This window comes from Tubulanus polymorphus, chromosome 2 (assembly GCF_964204645.1).
Source record: "Tubulanus polymorphus chromosome 2, tnTubPoly1.2, whole genome shotgun sequence".
In the NCBI taxonomy this organism is placed as follows: Eukaryota; Metazoa; Nemertea; class Palaeonemertea; order Tubulaniformes; family Tubulanidae; genus Tubulanus; species Tubulanus polymorphus.
The window spans coordinates 28,453,991-28,469,020 of NC_134026.1; the positions used below are offsets into that span (position 1 = coordinate 28,453,991).

The following is a 15,030-nucleotide window of genomic DNA, read 5'->3' on the forward strand; positions in this document are numbered from 1 at the left end:
CCTTGTTCGATTTTTGAATGAAAAACATTAAACACGATTTTCTTTTGTAAACCTTTTAACCGTTTGAAATTGACTGGTGACAGTGATGTCACACTGTGAGGAATAAACTGTCTGTTTCAGATATTGACACATTTTTTTAACGGCAAAAGCAATCAACACAGTCACAATAAACTCTCATACATCAAATCGGGATTCATTTGTTACGTGAAATTATCTGATCTCACAATTCAATTTTGTGAAAGTGAATTGAATGAATTCTTTGTGGAATTTAATTTTGTAAAATTTCTAAACTAAATTGAAAGTGATTTCCAAACCCAAATGAGATTGTCAAATTACTTTTGATGTTGAATATAAAGTATCAGATCTTTCATCAGTTCTACAATAGGAGCAAATACATAAGAAGAATTGCATTTGTAAAGTATCAACAAAAATGATCTATCAGAATCAAGATCTTGGCCCAAATCCCTGAATAGGCTCAAATGGCTCACAGCTTCACGTTCTAAAGACTGCTAAAGGCCAACTGCTCAACCAACTGCTCATCGCATCCAACGCCGGACTAGGACTTCCGATTTCGAAGTACTCCAAGTTCGACCTTCATCGTTTATCATACCGCTTATTCTAATATTCTATTCCTTTCAAAATAATGAACAACAAGGCTGATATTATGACTAAAACATTTATTTTTTGACTCTTCAGACATTCAAACATACTCCAGATGATTTAGTGGTATAGTTTTTCCATCATTATTAGAAGTTGAGTTACAAAAGGTTCAATCGATAACGTCCACGTGGATGACAACGTAAACACAAGTTAACAGAAGCTAATCCAAAAATGATTAATTCATGAGGCGGAAGCAAAGTAACGATTGCCTTGTTGTAAGAGGATAAAATTCCTCTAAAAGTTTTACGTTTGGAGCAAGGGGGGCCGAAACTGAAACTTCACTCTCCGCTCGGGTTCTACATGACATTCTAAAAAGAGAAAAGGGCTTAACATCGACACAGCGATGCGATGTGACTAACCACCTTACCACCTGGCTGGCTCCTGTCCGCGGTGGGTGCTGTGCGATGGTCTAAGTTAATGCCTCCGAACGTCGCTCTGTCAGTTCATCACCACAGACATCGCGTCAACTTCGAACGATATGACACTTTTCATTAAAATTCGACGTTTTCTCCAAAAATATTTTCTCTCTTTACTCGATTACGTTCACACTTCAAGTATCTTTGATCTGAGGGTAAAAATTCGGTGAGCCTCACAACAAAAAACATTTATTTTAGTGATTGTACTTTTGTCAGTAACCACCGAACAGCTTCATGTTTCTCGTAATCCAAGACTGAAATTGCGAGACGTTTGCGTAAAATCCATAACGACCAGACTGCGAGCACCCGTCTCCCCAACTGACCAGTCCCACAAGAAAAAATGTATTGTTATATTTCACCGTAAGTGGTCCGCCACTGTCTCCTTTACAGGCGTCAGCTGCACCCTGAATACCATAGCCAGCGCAAAACATTTCATCAGTGACCACCGAATCCGTGGCATTTATACACACAGACTGCTCAACGATGGGAACTTTTACAACATGTAGATTCTTAGGTCTCGGGCCGTCTTGGCCGAGTCTACCCCATCCACTGACCGTCCCTAGTTGACCCGGGCGTAGAGCAACGGGATCCGCCGCGTAACAAACTGGCCTGACATAATCGTTGTAAGTAATAGACGTGGCTAGTTTGATGAGAGCGATGTCGTTGTTGTAGGGAACATCGTCGAAAAATTGATGCATGATGTAGTTTGATGCGACGTAAGTCTGTTCAGCTTTGTCCGCAAACGCGCTCAAAGACCAGGCGTGTCTCCCAACAACTATACGCAATTCGGATGGTTTCAGATTTCGCCCGTACAGAGCGGCGTATCCGGCAAAACAATGGGCTGCAGTCAAAACCCAACGGTCGTTTATTATAACCCCGCTACAGAATTGGTCCCCTAAGTCATCTAGTAACATTGCCTGCCACGGGATGCTCCCTCTTACCGCCTCAGAACCGCTGACAATCAGTCCAGTTTGTTCGTTGTCGGTTTGTTCGCGAATGGCAACGGTGCCACAAACTATAGGATGTAGATAATTGATATTGATTATCATTTGAATATAGAAGACCAAATCTAATGTATTCACGATTTTCGAGTTATACTTACTCTGACCTAATCGACCATAAACGGTCAAGGTGGCTTTGACAGCTTTTTGGCAGTTCCCGCGATTCTTGATAAGGACGCATTTGTATTCACCGGCATCTTCTTCGGTTATATTCGTGATGTAAATGTAGGAATTGACCAGTTTCTGAACTCGGTTATCCGCTACTATTTCGGTATTGTTATGATACCAGCGAACCGAGTCGATATGATCCGCGTAACATTCGAGAAACAAAGACTTTCCAGTCATGACGGCTTTATTCATCGGGGCCTCCCGAATTTCTGAAAAAAAAAACAATAAGAAATTTAAATTTCTGTTAATGGCCGTAAATGAGTTTTGTCTTATTCAGTACACGTTTGTAGTTGCGGAATTGCTAGACATGCTCTATACCAAATCTAAATTAACAAATTAGAATATTTTTTGTTGTTATCACATTATTAGAATACGGTACCTATGTTACAGGGGGTATCAATGTCGTCACTTGTCAACCAGGCATGGGTCATTGCGCTTGAACCGGAAGTATCACGTGCCACACATGTATATTTTCCAAGGTTTTCAGCTTTCACTTCCGTTATTCTCAAAACACCTCCGCGCAAAATATGCACACCCGTCATCCTCGCTTGGAACACAACTGGAGTGTCGTTATGTAGCCTGTTTTCAAAATAAAGATCCAATACTTCTCAACAAATTGCCATATGGTAAATTTATTGCATTGGTTTATAATAAATTAAGAATGCAAACAGCAAGTAGTCGTGGCCGAGCGGTTAAGGCGATGGACTAGAAATCCATTGGGATCTTCCCGCGCAGGTTCGAATCCTGCCGACTACGAACTTTTTGAATTTATTAAGGACACATTGCATGCAGCTTATGGTTGTCATTTTACCAGCTGATCCTACTATATGATTGTGTTCGGCATTGTAGATTGACATCATCCCCAATTCGTACGGTCTGATTCTTTGGTTCACGAATGAACCAGTGACTTGACGCAGGGCTACCGTTTCCTTCAATTACTGGTTTTCGGAGTTCGTTTGTCTTTCTTCTTTGTGGCAAAGTTGGCAGATGACCTTAATTAAGGAAAAATACCTTATTCGTGAAGAATGTTACATTGATTGTTAATGTGGAAATCCTGTTATTTTGAATATCGTACTCGGGCATCTGAGAAAATTACAGCCTCTTATTTGATACGTGACTTCATCGTAATCACACTGGTTTGAGAGCGTCAGACCATCCGAAGATAAACAGGTTCTGGTGCGGCTCTGTTGTCCGAGACCGCACGATCTGGTGCAAGGCGACCATTTGGTCCATTCCGACAAAAATGCTCCATCTAAAAAATCATTCGAGAGATCGCATAAACACATTAACTGACAAGAGAGGATTCCTACAAAATTACAATATGGCCATTTTCGAAATGGCCCTATAGAGTCAAAGTGATTTCTAAACATATTTTTTTGTCATTTCGAACAGACCAATCATACCTTGATCACAGCATGGACCAGTTTTACCGGCTCGACAAATACATTTGTGCTCCCACACTGACCAGTCACCGTATCGACAAATACTTCCACAGGGTTCGCTTTCATCCAAATCGAGTTTCGATTGTTGACAATATCGTAACTTCTGGTCAAGACTCTGCCACATCCACGAGCAAATACCACGTGATCGGACCCGCGTACCTCCGCCGCATGTTCTTTTAGTAGAAAAAGTTCAAATGTTACTCAAATCCCCCGTTTTCTTCCCGGAAGATGTGGTAATTTTGTAAAGGACACATAAATTGAACGTAACATCGATCAATCAAATAAATATTCATATAAGAAGGGTAATTCTTTATCTTGAAAATAGATGAAACACGGAAGTAACATATATATAATTTTTTCCTCTCGATATAGGGTCGACCAAGCGAACATTGAAAAGAATGAGTTAACAATATAAATTAGGCCTTATAACATGTGTTCAAATTTACTTATCATTCTATACTCTAATGATCTAAACAAAAATATATGCAAAAGATTTCGTACGTATAGATTGTACATTAAGTTGCAATTTATATAAAGTTACTGACACTTAAGGGTTTGGCGATAACAACCCGAAAAATGAAAGGTAAGGAAATCAAAAAAGAAGTGATAAAAATACATACGCGGAACATTCACTCCAGGAATTCCAAGTCGACCAAGAACACAGTCTGAAACAAAACCGTAGACTTTCTGCACATCTTATACCAACCAGAATATAACATATAACCAGAATGAATCTCATGTCTCGATTGTGTGACGTGTCGAGATCGTTTTCTTCCTAGAAGCCTTCATTTTAAAACGACCCAGGTATGGTAGTAATTAAATCGTTCACAGCACGCATATGACGATCACCGTGACGGCTGATTTCTGACTAGACCGAACACAGTATAACAGTACATCGACTGAAAGCTAACCCTGCACGTGTATTACGCTGTAAGGAAGTCAGTGTTTTTCTGCGACGCAAAATACATCGATAGACGTGGTCGCGACTCGTTTCCGTAGACTGCGCTTGAAACACTTAGGATGATTGCTCGACAAAGCTACGAGCTTCTTTGTTTACTGAAATAAAATGTCCTGGCGTATAAGAGATATTTCGAATGTAGGAAAAAATGTCCAAGGATACAACACCCGAGGAAAAATGTCCGAAAATATTTCCACGGAAATATTCTCCTAATTTGTAAATTAGGGAATATGTCCCAGCCTTACTTACTTGGTAATCTAGTAAATTTCACACCATAATTACATCAGACAGACAAATATCTGATAGGCATAGGTCACAATATACATGTTGGTTAAATCATAGACTCTAAAATGATCCTTATGGAGGGGCCTGTTTGTTCTAGGTCATCAATGGTTAAATGATATCTGGCGCATATTCGCTGTTACAAAACCGCACAAAATGGTGAGCCATAAAAACTGATAATGATCTAATCTTTTTGCGTTGCGAAATAAGATGAATTTTTTTTTAACAAACAAAACAAACAGTGCAAATTTTATATAGATTGGATAATTGTGATATAATACGTGGTTTTTAAACTGCAAATTGTGACATTTTTCCTGGGACACATTTCCCATGGAAATCTTATTCTGGGACTTAATGTAATCAATCGATCTCTTAGTGAACAACGTTTTGGGTGAAAATAGTATCCATCGTAAGATGTATTACTCCATCTTAGTAGCTGATCTTATTTAGTTTCCTTATCATTGCAAGTAAATAGCTTAAGTTTGAATACTAATCAATACTACCATTCGACCGATAGGGCGCTTTATGACTAGGGATGCATTTCAAACAAAAAAGGCTGCACGATTGAGAATGCCTCTTCAGATAATTTTATTGCTCGTGAGAATAATAATCACCCATTCTGATATATAGGTCACTGTTATTGACGCGACCACACTTGAATTGAAAACTTTCTTAACGTGTTTGATGATCGCGACAAGTGACAGAAAAAACTTTACCAACGAACATTTACGTTTATGAAATACAAGGCAATAAGTAAGTAGAAATAATGTATATACTAGTATTCAGATATAATGGCGTTTGCAATTCATTTTATATTCATATATAAATCAAGTTTCGGTTTGATGTGGATCTTCATGAATTGATTTTACTGTAAACTGAAATACGCGATCTTATGCAATTGCTGACGTGAGGTACATAATATCCAAAGCTAGGAAATTATCATTTAGGATTTCATCCAGACTATCCTAGATATTCTCGTGGCCAGCGAGCAACAGTTATTCATCAGAAAAATTTCTAAAATCTTTTTTTTTAAATATCGTTGATTGGTAATTTAGGTCATCAGTTGTCACATAAATAAAATCGTAGTAAGTTATCAGATACATACAACGACAATGGTGTTTTTATGCGACAGATGTGATTCGTATTCGCCCTATATCCGATTATAGGGATTTACTAGTGTTTGTACACACCACGTTCAGCCTGCTAAAGGTGATATTCCAATGAGATGGATTTATGTAGATTTAAATATCTATCATTTTGCTGAAATCGGTGTATGGATAATACGTTAATGCCAGATACTATAGGTAAGGTTAGGTAGAGTCGATTGTACTTTTCAGATATTGTTGTAAAAACAAAAGCTAAAATCAATTCATCAAATTTACAACGCCCTCTGTGTTCACCTCTGATGTCCATCTATTCCACCACGTTTCATCTCTTAGATACAGCTATAGGCGGAAACAAATACCGACTATAACATGTTTATGATAATTGTGGATTTCAAAAAAAAAAAAAAAATGAACTCGTCTCGATTCAATCAGATCCCGATTTTGACCGTGAAAATTGTTAACCAGATCCAATCTGCCGTACGTCAGTCGCTATTGGGCATTGTTTATCAACTCTATCGAGATTCTATTTGCTCTATTAGCACTATCGGCGTCCAGTTCCTTGTGTAAACTTCGTCCAAAAGTTCAAAGGTCTCTTCATTTTAACAGTCTAAATAGATTCAAAATGCGATACTAACACCAAATACGTTTATTCAACCTAGGACACCAATACCGATTCGATCTTCATTAGGGAGTTATTGTTTTTGTGTGAGGGTGTCACCATGTCGATGGTGAGAGCCGTGTTGAAATGGTGGAAGCTGTATGTGGCGGTATTGCTTCCTTTCCTGTTGTTGCCGATACCGCTTGTATATCAATACTCGGTAAGTGACCAGCATGATGATTTGTGATGAAGAATTTCAAAAATAAACTTATTTCTACCTGCTTTTTAGCTGAATCCAATAAATGTTCATTTCTATTCAATTGTCTAGGAAGTAAAATGTGCATACATCTTGTTATTGATGGCTGTTTTTTGGATGTTTGAGATACTTCCACTAGCAGTGACAGCATTATTGCCTATAGTACTAGTGCCATTATTTGGCATAGTTGAAGCGAAGAAAGTCGCTCCTAATTACATGAAGGCAAGTTCTCTCCATTTGGTTACATTTATTTCGCATTTCAGATATATGCAATATAGTATATAATCATATATTGTACACCATAAATAGTAAACAGCTGCGTTTCACCCGTATATACACTGCGATATAACCCCATCTTGCTACATAAATAGTTGGTTGATTAGTTATGATATAAAACTGTTAACGTTTGTTATGATGGCGATAAATCCCAGTAAGTATAATTACTCCATAAACGCAACCTTTATAGTAGATGGATTTAAAAAAAAATCCTGATCTTACTAAACTTGCTTCTGCCCAAAGCCATTTGCCATAATCGCATTTCAAGGTTAATTCTATACATTTTCTAGCAAAGTTAGTTGCATCTGATTCAGAATCTGATAACGGGAGTCAGTTCAACCTGGAATTGAATCAGTGAAAATGAATATTTAAGTTCTCCATTTTGCGAACAATGTGCCCTAATGCTCAAGCTAGTTCTGAAATTCACAAATTGATCAAAAGCGTAATATGATCTCGTTCATCATTCTTGTAGGACACAAACATGTTGTTTTTAGGGGGTTTGATGATGGCAATTTGTATAGAAAACTGGTCGCTTCACAAACGTATAGCACTGAAAGTACTTCAACTCGTCGGCACTAAACCCCGATGGTATGTAATATATGTAATGAAACTATTCGTCGTCTCATCAAGTGTATACTTGCATTGTTTGCTAATATTCGGGACCCTGGAAAATTGGGGTAATTTGATCTTTCGTTCTAACTTGATTTGAAGAAAAGTGTAGAACAAGTAGGTTAAACTCAGTTCTGATATCAAATAATAATGTTATTTTGTTATTGGGTTCCGATTGAATTCTGTACTGAATTGATTTTTGGATTTGTACGTTCTATTCCAGGTTGATGTTAGGTTTCATGTTACCGACTTGGTTTTTATCAATGTGGATCAGTAACACTGCAACTACTGCTATGATGGTACCGATAGTCGGTGCCGTTCTACAACAAATAAAAATAGGGTCCGAGAAAAGGTCGTTGAAGTATCAGAATAGCGTTGTTTTATCAGGTCCGTCATAAGCCGATGAATTGAGATACGTACGCATGAATCAATGATTTTTTCCTGAATGAATATTGAAAATCTACGGATTTTCAGATTTTCCAGAAAGTACGGAGAATACAGGGTGTATTAATGAGGCTGTTGTACCGGCGGAAGGCCTGACTCGGATAGAAACTGCAAAAGAGGAATTAGCGTAAGTTTTAACGGATTTCTATCGTGAGGATCGATTACTCTGCACGAAGGTGGTGTCGGATCGGTCGTTTTGTATTATAGCTTTGCAGTGTCAGTACACGTGATATCTTTGGTACATTTCCATGTCTATGGTTCATGTCTATGGTTGCTTCGATCCAATGGTAATGGAGTTCTGCTTTCCAAGTTGTCTACCTTCCTCTTATTGAATATGCCACCAGAAAATATTTCTTTCAGTTTTGAAATGTCACTTGCTAGTGGTGGCTGTGATCTGCTTTACAAGTTTATGAATGTAAGGAATTTTTATTACGCACAGTTCATCACCAGAATCTGTCACCCCGTCGCTATCAACAAGTCGTCACTCAATCAACACTCACGCCAGTACTCCCTCACTCGGACATTCGGTGACAAATAGTCAAGCAAATATAGTCACTGAGAGGTAAAACGTATGATCTGCTTGTTTACCTCTTCTGTGTATTATAGACAAAGCCTAGTACTAATCAAATCTTTTGACCGTACGAACCTTCACTTACCTTACACACTCGAAGAAACTTCTCCAGTGTCTTACAATTAAATGCATCATTACACAGCTTCTAATCAGATATATGTACGTGATCTTTCATGATTTACCCTGTTTTAATTTCTGAAACTCAACCATTTCCTAATTAACCTGTGTGTCAAATTTATTTTCAAGCGCTCTTAGTACTGCCTTAGAACTATCAATCTTAGTACTCTCTCTAATTCGATGATTTTCAAACTTTCAAGCTTTGTGAAGTGTTAAAAAGTTGAAAATTGATTGAACGATTAAAAAAGTATAGAGAGACAATGCTCTAGATATGCACAGGTAAGAAATGTACGTAATTTATGTGGAGATAAAGGAAAAATATAAAGTAGAACTTCGTTGATACGAATCTTGTGGGCAAAAGTGAAATTTTCGTTTTATCCACAGTTTGATAGATATAGATATCATAGCTGGGACATGCTGGAAATCATCGTCATAAACGGGTTTCGTCTTAACCCTTTCAGTGCGTCTACACCGCAGTGCGGTGTATAAATCAGTGATGGATTTTGCTAGTACACCGCACTGCGGTGTATTGATGTAATTAGTAATTTGTAATTATCTCTATTGAAAAATGGCAGCAAGTGTCAAACATAGTGAAATGATAGTAACTAACGATACACCGCACTGCGGTGTAGACGCACTATAGTGGTATGCCCATTGTTCAACACACTAGGGTGAAATTTTTGAGAATTTTCAAATTTTCTCCAGCACTATAGGGTACTAATTAGTCAGCACTGAAAGGGTTAAACAGAATCGTATTAACAAGGTTCAACTGCAACGACAAATGATAAGCGATCAAATTGCAATATTTCGGGTTCGTTAACCTCACAAAGGCGAATTATCTCTCTCCGTAGCACGCTGACCAGTGATAACACTTCAGATACCGAAGATGCGGAATATAAAAGTCTATGTAAAGCAATGTTTCTGTGTATCGCGTATGCGGCGAACGCTGGTGGCATTTCGACTTTGACGGGTACCCCGCCTAACTTGGTTTTAACTGGACAACTCGGTGTGTAAGTAACAAAAGTGTGCATTGTGTAGTGCTTTTTTTTCTTTTTTTTATTACTGATTGATAATAGCATATTTCGTCAGTTTTTTTCGGTATTTTCCAGACTGTTTAAAGGTGATACCGGAATAAACTTCACTACATGGATGGCGTTTGCATTACCTGTGTCTTTCATCGTGCTAATCCTGTGCTGGACCTGGCTGCAAATTTACTTCATCGGCTGCAAAGCGTGAGTGTTTAGTTTCTGATAGAAAAATACCGTTTTTCAGATTAATAGCATCTTCTTTTGTTTTGATATTGTAGAACATGTACTGGCTGTTTCAACTGTAAAACTACAGAGAATGACATGAAAGTCAAAGCTGTCATACAAGAGGAATATCGACGCTTGGGCAAAATGACGTAATACAAAGTTTGATTAAATATAGCGAACAGAATTCACAATTTTGCACGTGCATGTTCATTTTTCATTTTTCTTTTCTCTAGGTGGGCGCAGTTAACGAGTCTGATATTTTTCATCACTCTCGCAGCGCTTTGGTTAACTAGAAGCCCAAAATTCATGCCCGGTTGGGGCGATGCATTTCTCAATGCTGACGGTAAAAGGTAATAATAGATGTAAACTGGATATTTGTATTTTAGGGAGTGTGATGAACTAACCCATTTTCGCTTGAATATTTTCAGTTATGTCTCCGATTCAACCGCAGCCATTTTGATCTCAGTCATCTTGTTTATAATCCCGTCCGAGGTTCCGTCGTGTGGTAAGCATTCTGGAGCTTGAAAACAATATTGTCTTCGGAGCATTTAATAATATTGGAGAAACTATGATTAATTGCTTCGCTCCATATTCAAATACAGATCCTTCAAAACCGGTACCACCTTCTCTGTTAGACTGGGAGACACTGACGCACAAAATGCCATGGAACATATTAATTCTGCTAGGTGGCGGATTCGCTATTGCAGACGCTTCACAGGTATTCATTCCTACGTTCAAAACATCTAAAGCGGCGGGCGTAGGTCGCAGGCTGTTTACGATACAACGCGATCGTCGTGACGGTGTGCGACTAGTCCCGCATTAACATTACATTTTTCTTTCCTTATCAGAAATCCGGTTTGTCAGAATGGATCGGTCTCAAACTAGCGGGTCTTTCAGCTTTACCAATTTGGGTTATGGTACTGATCATCACGACGATAATAGCGATGTTAACTGAAGTTACCAGTAACACGGCAACGGCCACTTTAATGTTGCCTATTCTGGCTGAAATGGTAAACTATTGATTAAAGCTGTTAACCATTGGCGCTTTCTCAAGATCGTGAAAAAATGCAATTAGACATCGATTTCATTTATTCCACAGGCAGAATCTATTCAACTCAACCCATTGTATTTAATGTTACCCGCCACTGTCGCTGCATCCTTCGCGTTTATGTTACCCGTGGCGACGCCTCCAAATGCTATAGTTTTTGCTTCCGGTCATCTGCGGATTAAAGATATGGTATATATATATATACATACGTAAAAGATATTCCCTTAATGTCAAACAGCTGGAAGATAGCTCAAATCCATCAGATATGGGCGGAGAAATATGTTGTGAATGAAATAGGTTTCAATTCATTTTTGATGATGTTATTATTTTTTGTTTAGGCATTGGCAGGTATTGTGATGAATATATTCGCCATATTTACAGTGACGTTAGGAGTGTGCACGTGGGGCAGATCACTTTTTACTTTAGACGTTTATCCACCCTGGGCTGCTCAGATCGCGAACGTCACGACCTTGGCACCGAAAGTAACGTTACCTACAAATCTCACGACCCCTTAGGTATCTACACAATACAAGCCGCCATAACCATTCTAAGACTACCTTCATTGGCTAGAAATAGGACACTAGAATTAAATGCTAGATCTAAGATTTGAAATAATGTAAATAGAAATGATATTGTAAATATTAAACATTGTGAGATTTTACCGGTTTTATCACTGACTTATCGTTTTCACTTTACATTACATGAAAAGCTGCAGATTTCCTACAACTAAGTGATTGTTATTTGGAGTTTGGAAAAATAAAATGTTGTTGATCACATGTCAGTGGAGCATGGGGAGCAACTAGCGGTTTCTTCAAAACGCAGAAACATAGAAATGCAGAAACGTAGAAATTGGTGTGTTAATTTCACGGACAATAAAGGTCTTTTCGTTACAGCTACATGTTAGTAGGGGCTTTTTGCTTCAAGTTGTTTACGATGAACAGCTTCGTAATTTTGATTCGTTATAATTGTTTCAAAGTTACGTCTATGAAGGGATACAAGGATTTCTATGTTGATAAAACTAGTCGACTGGTTTGCCCCTTTTCTTCCTGAACTATAAGTTTTATCAGTAACTGGCTGCCTTTTGAATGTTCGATTCTTAGAATTACCATTGAACTTGAAGTTGAATGTAATTCAAGAACATTCTTTTTGATTTATTGTTTTAATCGTCGATAGAAAAGTCTTGAGTCCAGACATTAATCATTGTCGGCTTATTAAATGGAGCGTACTATGAAGCTAGTAACTCTTTCCCGGTTTAGCATTGTGTTGCTGGCGTTTTGGATGTTTACGTTTAATGTTATCAGGGTTCATTAACTCTGAAATGATTCCAACTTTATCCTAAAACTGTCAAAATGAGATATTTGTTTGTACCAATGCCGCTCTGTCACCTATTGTAGAATGAATGGAAAATTGCAACCGTTATTCGATCGAGACGAATTGATGAATCAGAAAACTGTGAGCACATGTTTACCGAGTGATGGGGTAAAGTTCAGAATCTGAGGATTTATGCAAAATAATATCTTGGTACATAAAATACGTTATTTCGAGAAATTATACATATATTTAGGGATGGGTATGCTCTTAATTCAATTAGCACAATTTGAACCGGTGCATTTGTTTTTTTTTGTAAAAACAGTCCAATGCTTTCATCAGCGGATAAGATTACGTGTTTGTTCTGCGTCGTAAATCATCGAGTTTATTTATTTTGGTGAAACTTATAATTTCTACTAAAGTCGTTAATTAACATACCACTTTTAAGAGATCACCTTGGTGTCAGCGTTATCTAACCGGGGCACTACGACTCGCGCCACGCGCTGCAACATAAATCTTAAGCCGACACATCAAAGAGTTCGGTGTCATAATAGGAGTGGGCCATCTAGTATAAATTTCGATTCTGCTCAGATGTTCAACTCAAACGCGACAATGTATTTTAACGGATTAATCGCGGCATCGCTCCTCGTGTTATGCGCTGGCGGAGGAAACCAAACCATTGTGAAAAACATGCTGAATGTACTGGAAATAATTCAACAGAGCGTGTCCGGCATAAACAGAATGATGGTTGAGGCGCAATACCAGCGGCTCAAAATTCGTGAGTGTTAGTTTCAGCAATCTGCTTTTTTTTCTTAGTTTCTAAGGGGAATGTAGGCCCGTGCCGAGCTTTTTTGAGGGACAGTACTCTATTTGGCATTATACTTCGAGAAAAAGGCCACTTTTAGAAATATCTTGACCCGAATCTTTTGAGACTGACTCGACTGGAGGGCACTTTGAAAATACTCGGGGTTCGTTCGTTCCTCCTGGGATGCAAATCAACAGTTTGTCTTCAGGTCGGCAGTTGCTGAGTCTCGGTGATTATTATTAAAGGATTTCTAGGCGATTTTCTCGTAAATCTTGCATCTATGCCGTTCGATTTTTGATGGATTAAAAAACAAACGGAAAACGATGTAGGTTGAGAACAGTGTCCGTTCGTGGAGTGCCTGGAGAAATTGGCGTATCGACCCAATCCTGAGACCCATTTCCATCGATTAGATGCAATATATAGCATTAAATGGACAATTGCATTCACTTTGTTTTTAGAAATGTTTTTTTTTTCTATTTGTAGATTGCCCTAAAGGATGGATCGGAACGAAAGCGGTTTCCAAATTACACTGCTATAGGGCGATAAGAATCAAAGACGCAGAAACCGGGGCGACTGCATGCGAACGAATTAATGGAACCTTGGCTGAGTTAAAATCAACGAACGGCCTCTCGATAATTTCAAATTTACTCGTGTTAAAAACAACGTTCAAAAGTAAGTATCAAATTTCAAAATGGTGAACGAAAGCTGGAATAATAACAAATGCAAAGACTGAAAAATTGAATAGTTAATTCGTGTGTTCATTTCACCCGAGTCTGCATACAATAAACACTAACCACATATTGATTGTTTTGATTGGAATTTCAATTATCAGGTACACGTATAGAGTTTAGTTTACAATACTATTTGAACAAAAAGCTGCATTCAGAAGGCGGGAAGTTAGCGCTATGTCAAAAAACAAGAAAACACAAAAAGGTAATCCAATTGAAGCATTTTCTTAAACGATAGCAATAGATACTCACGTGACGTCATCGTGCACTTGCTCATTGGTTATATGTCGGTAAATAAGGTCTAATAGACATTTATATAGTGTCACTTTCCTTGAAGATACCGTCGTTTCTCCATGAAGTTCACTCATTTACCCGAAGAAGCTACTAGTAACGAAAGCGCGTACTTTCAATAAGAATCTATTCAACGTTCAAAGAGTACTGTCTTCACATTATCGACATAACCATTAGAGGCAGTAATAGATGAAATATTGTTTTCATTATATGATAGAGATTTTACATAACCTACGAACCTATCGATGTTTCAGGAACAGAATATTCATCTATGATAGTAAATGTTTCGTGCGAAATATACGATCGTACCTTTCATAATGTTTTCAAATTTAATTTCATCTATTTATCAGGTCAAGAAGAATGCGAAATCTCGTCGGGTGCCGAAGGTCAAGGCGACGTAGCTCACGGAAACGTTTTCGTATTTGCATGTATATATATTTGATATGCTCTCGGGATTTTTAAGTCAGACAGAATTATTTTGAGAAATAAATTCATTCATATGCATAATACATTTATTTATACATAGCTCTTCATATTTTTGTATTTTGAGTGTCGAATTTGGAGACTTCGTTTCAGGATTTTCAAGATCACTGGCGGTCGTTTCTTCTACACAAAACTTTGGATTATGGGATTGTTGAATTAATGCTTTACAATCAGTATTGAGTTCAAGGATTTCCACAATCGCTATCCCTT

At 38.0% G+C, this 15,030-nt stretch overlaps 3 protein-coding genes and 1 non-coding gene across 5 annotated transcripts; 3 read left to right on the top strand and 1 right to left on the bottom strand.

Annotated features, from left to right (window-relative positions):
• Positions 1 to 669: 669 nt before the first annotated feature.
• LOC141898777 (uncharacterized) lies at positions 670 to 5,022 on the bottom strand. Its single transcript, XM_074784869.1, has 8 exons — positions 4,895 to 5,022; positions 4,308 to 4,743; positions 3,649 to 3,860; positions 3,321 to 3,497; positions 3,057 to 3,237; positions 2,625 to 2,824; positions 2,179 to 2,454; positions 670 to 2,091 (listed from the first exon to the last, which is right to left on the bottom strand). The coding sequence occupies exons 2-8, from the start codon at positions 4,424 to 4,426 to the stop codon at positions 1,289 to 1,291; spliced, it is 1,968 nt and encodes a 655-aa protein (XP_074640970.1). The 5' UTR covers positions 4,427 to 4,743; positions 4,895 to 5,022; the 3' UTR covers positions 670 to 1,288.
• Trnas-aga (transfer RNA serine (anticodon AGA)) lies at positions 2,920 to 3,001 on the top strand. Its single transcript has one exon. It is a non-coding gene; the product is annotated as a tRNA-Ser (tRNA).
• A 241-nt stretch (positions 5,023 to 5,263) lies between the features above and the next one.
• LOC141898630 (solute carrier family 13 member 2-like) lies at positions 5,264 to 12,655 on the top strand. Of its 2 annotated transcripts, XM_074784646.1 has the most exons (18): positions 5,264 to 5,394; positions 5,558 to 5,680; positions 6,693 to 6,851; positions 6,960 to 7,109; positions 7,636 to 7,751; positions 7,996 to 8,159; positions 8,247 to 8,343; positions 8,656 to 8,778; positions 9,756 to 9,914; positions 10,014 to 10,136; positions 10,211 to 10,306; positions 10,391 to 10,507; positions 10,586 to 10,662; positions 10,760 to 10,875; positions 11,006 to 11,167; positions 11,257 to 11,394; positions 11,544 to 12,057; positions 12,600 to 12,651. In XM_074784646.1, exons 3-17 carry the CDS (start codon positions 6,753 to 6,755, stop codon positions 11,718 to 11,720), a joined length of 1,914 nt encoding a protein of 637 aa, XP_074640747.1. In that variant the 5' UTR covers positions 5,264 to 5,394; positions 5,558 to 5,680; positions 6,693 to 6,752; the 3' UTR covers positions 11,721 to 12,057; positions 12,600 to 12,651. The 2 variants fall into 2 exon arrangements, with proteins under 2 accessions (XP_074640747.1, XP_074640748.1); XM_074784647.1 differs by lacking the exon at positions 11,257 to 11,394 and having other exon boundaries at positions 12,600 to 12,655.
• A 317-nt stretch (positions 12,656 to 12,972) lies between these two features.
• Positions 12,973 to 14,764, top strand: LOC141900581 (uncharacterized). Its single transcript, XM_074787547.1, has 4 exons — positions 12,973 to 13,291; positions 13,802 to 13,990; positions 14,151 to 14,251; positions 14,688 to 14,764. The coding sequence occupies exons 1-4, from the start codon at positions 13,105 to 13,107 to the stop codon at positions 14,736 to 14,738; spliced, it is 528 nt and encodes a 175-aa protein (XP_074643648.1). The 5' UTR covers positions 12,973 to 13,104; the 3' UTR covers positions 14,739 to 14,764.
• The last annotated feature ends 266 nt before the right edge of the window (positions 14,765 to 15,030 follow it).

Coding starts and splice junctions, on each gene's coding strand:
- LOC141898777 (XM_074784869.1), bottom strand. CDS start 4,426: ATGAGATTCATTCTGGTTATATGTTATATTCTGGTTGGTATAAGATGT. Junction 3,238..3,320: donor TAATTTTCTCAGATGCCCGA/GTACGATATTCA, acceptor TCCTTAATTAAG/GTCATCTGCCAACTTTGCCA. Junction 2,825..3,056: donor TCATATAGTAGGATCAGCTG/GTAAAATGACAA, acceptor TTTTGAAAACAG/GCTACATAACGACACTCCAG.
- LOC141898630 (XM_074784646.1), top strand. CDS start 6,753: ATGTCGATGGTGAGAGCCGTGTTGAAATGGTGGAAGCTGTATGTGGCG. Junction 8,779..9,755: donor GCAAATATAGTCACTGAGAG/GTAAAACGTATG, acceptor CTCTCTCCGTAG/CACGCTGACCAGTGATAACA. Junction 11,395..11,543: donor ATCTGCGGATTAAAGATATG/GTATATATATAT, acceptor TTTTTTGTTTAG/GCATTGGCAGGTATTGTGAT.
- LOC141900581 (XM_074787547.1), top strand. CDS start 13,105: ATGTTCAACTCAAACGCGACAATGTATTTTAACGGATTAATCGCGGCA. Junction 13,292..13,801: donor ATACCAGCGGCTCAAAATTC/GTGAGTGTTAGT, acceptor TTCTATTTGTAG/ATTGCCCTAAAGGATGGATC. Junction 13,991..14,150: donor GTTAAAAACAACGTTCAAAA/GTAAGTATCAAA, acceptor TTCAATTATCAG/GTACACGTATAGAGTTTAGT.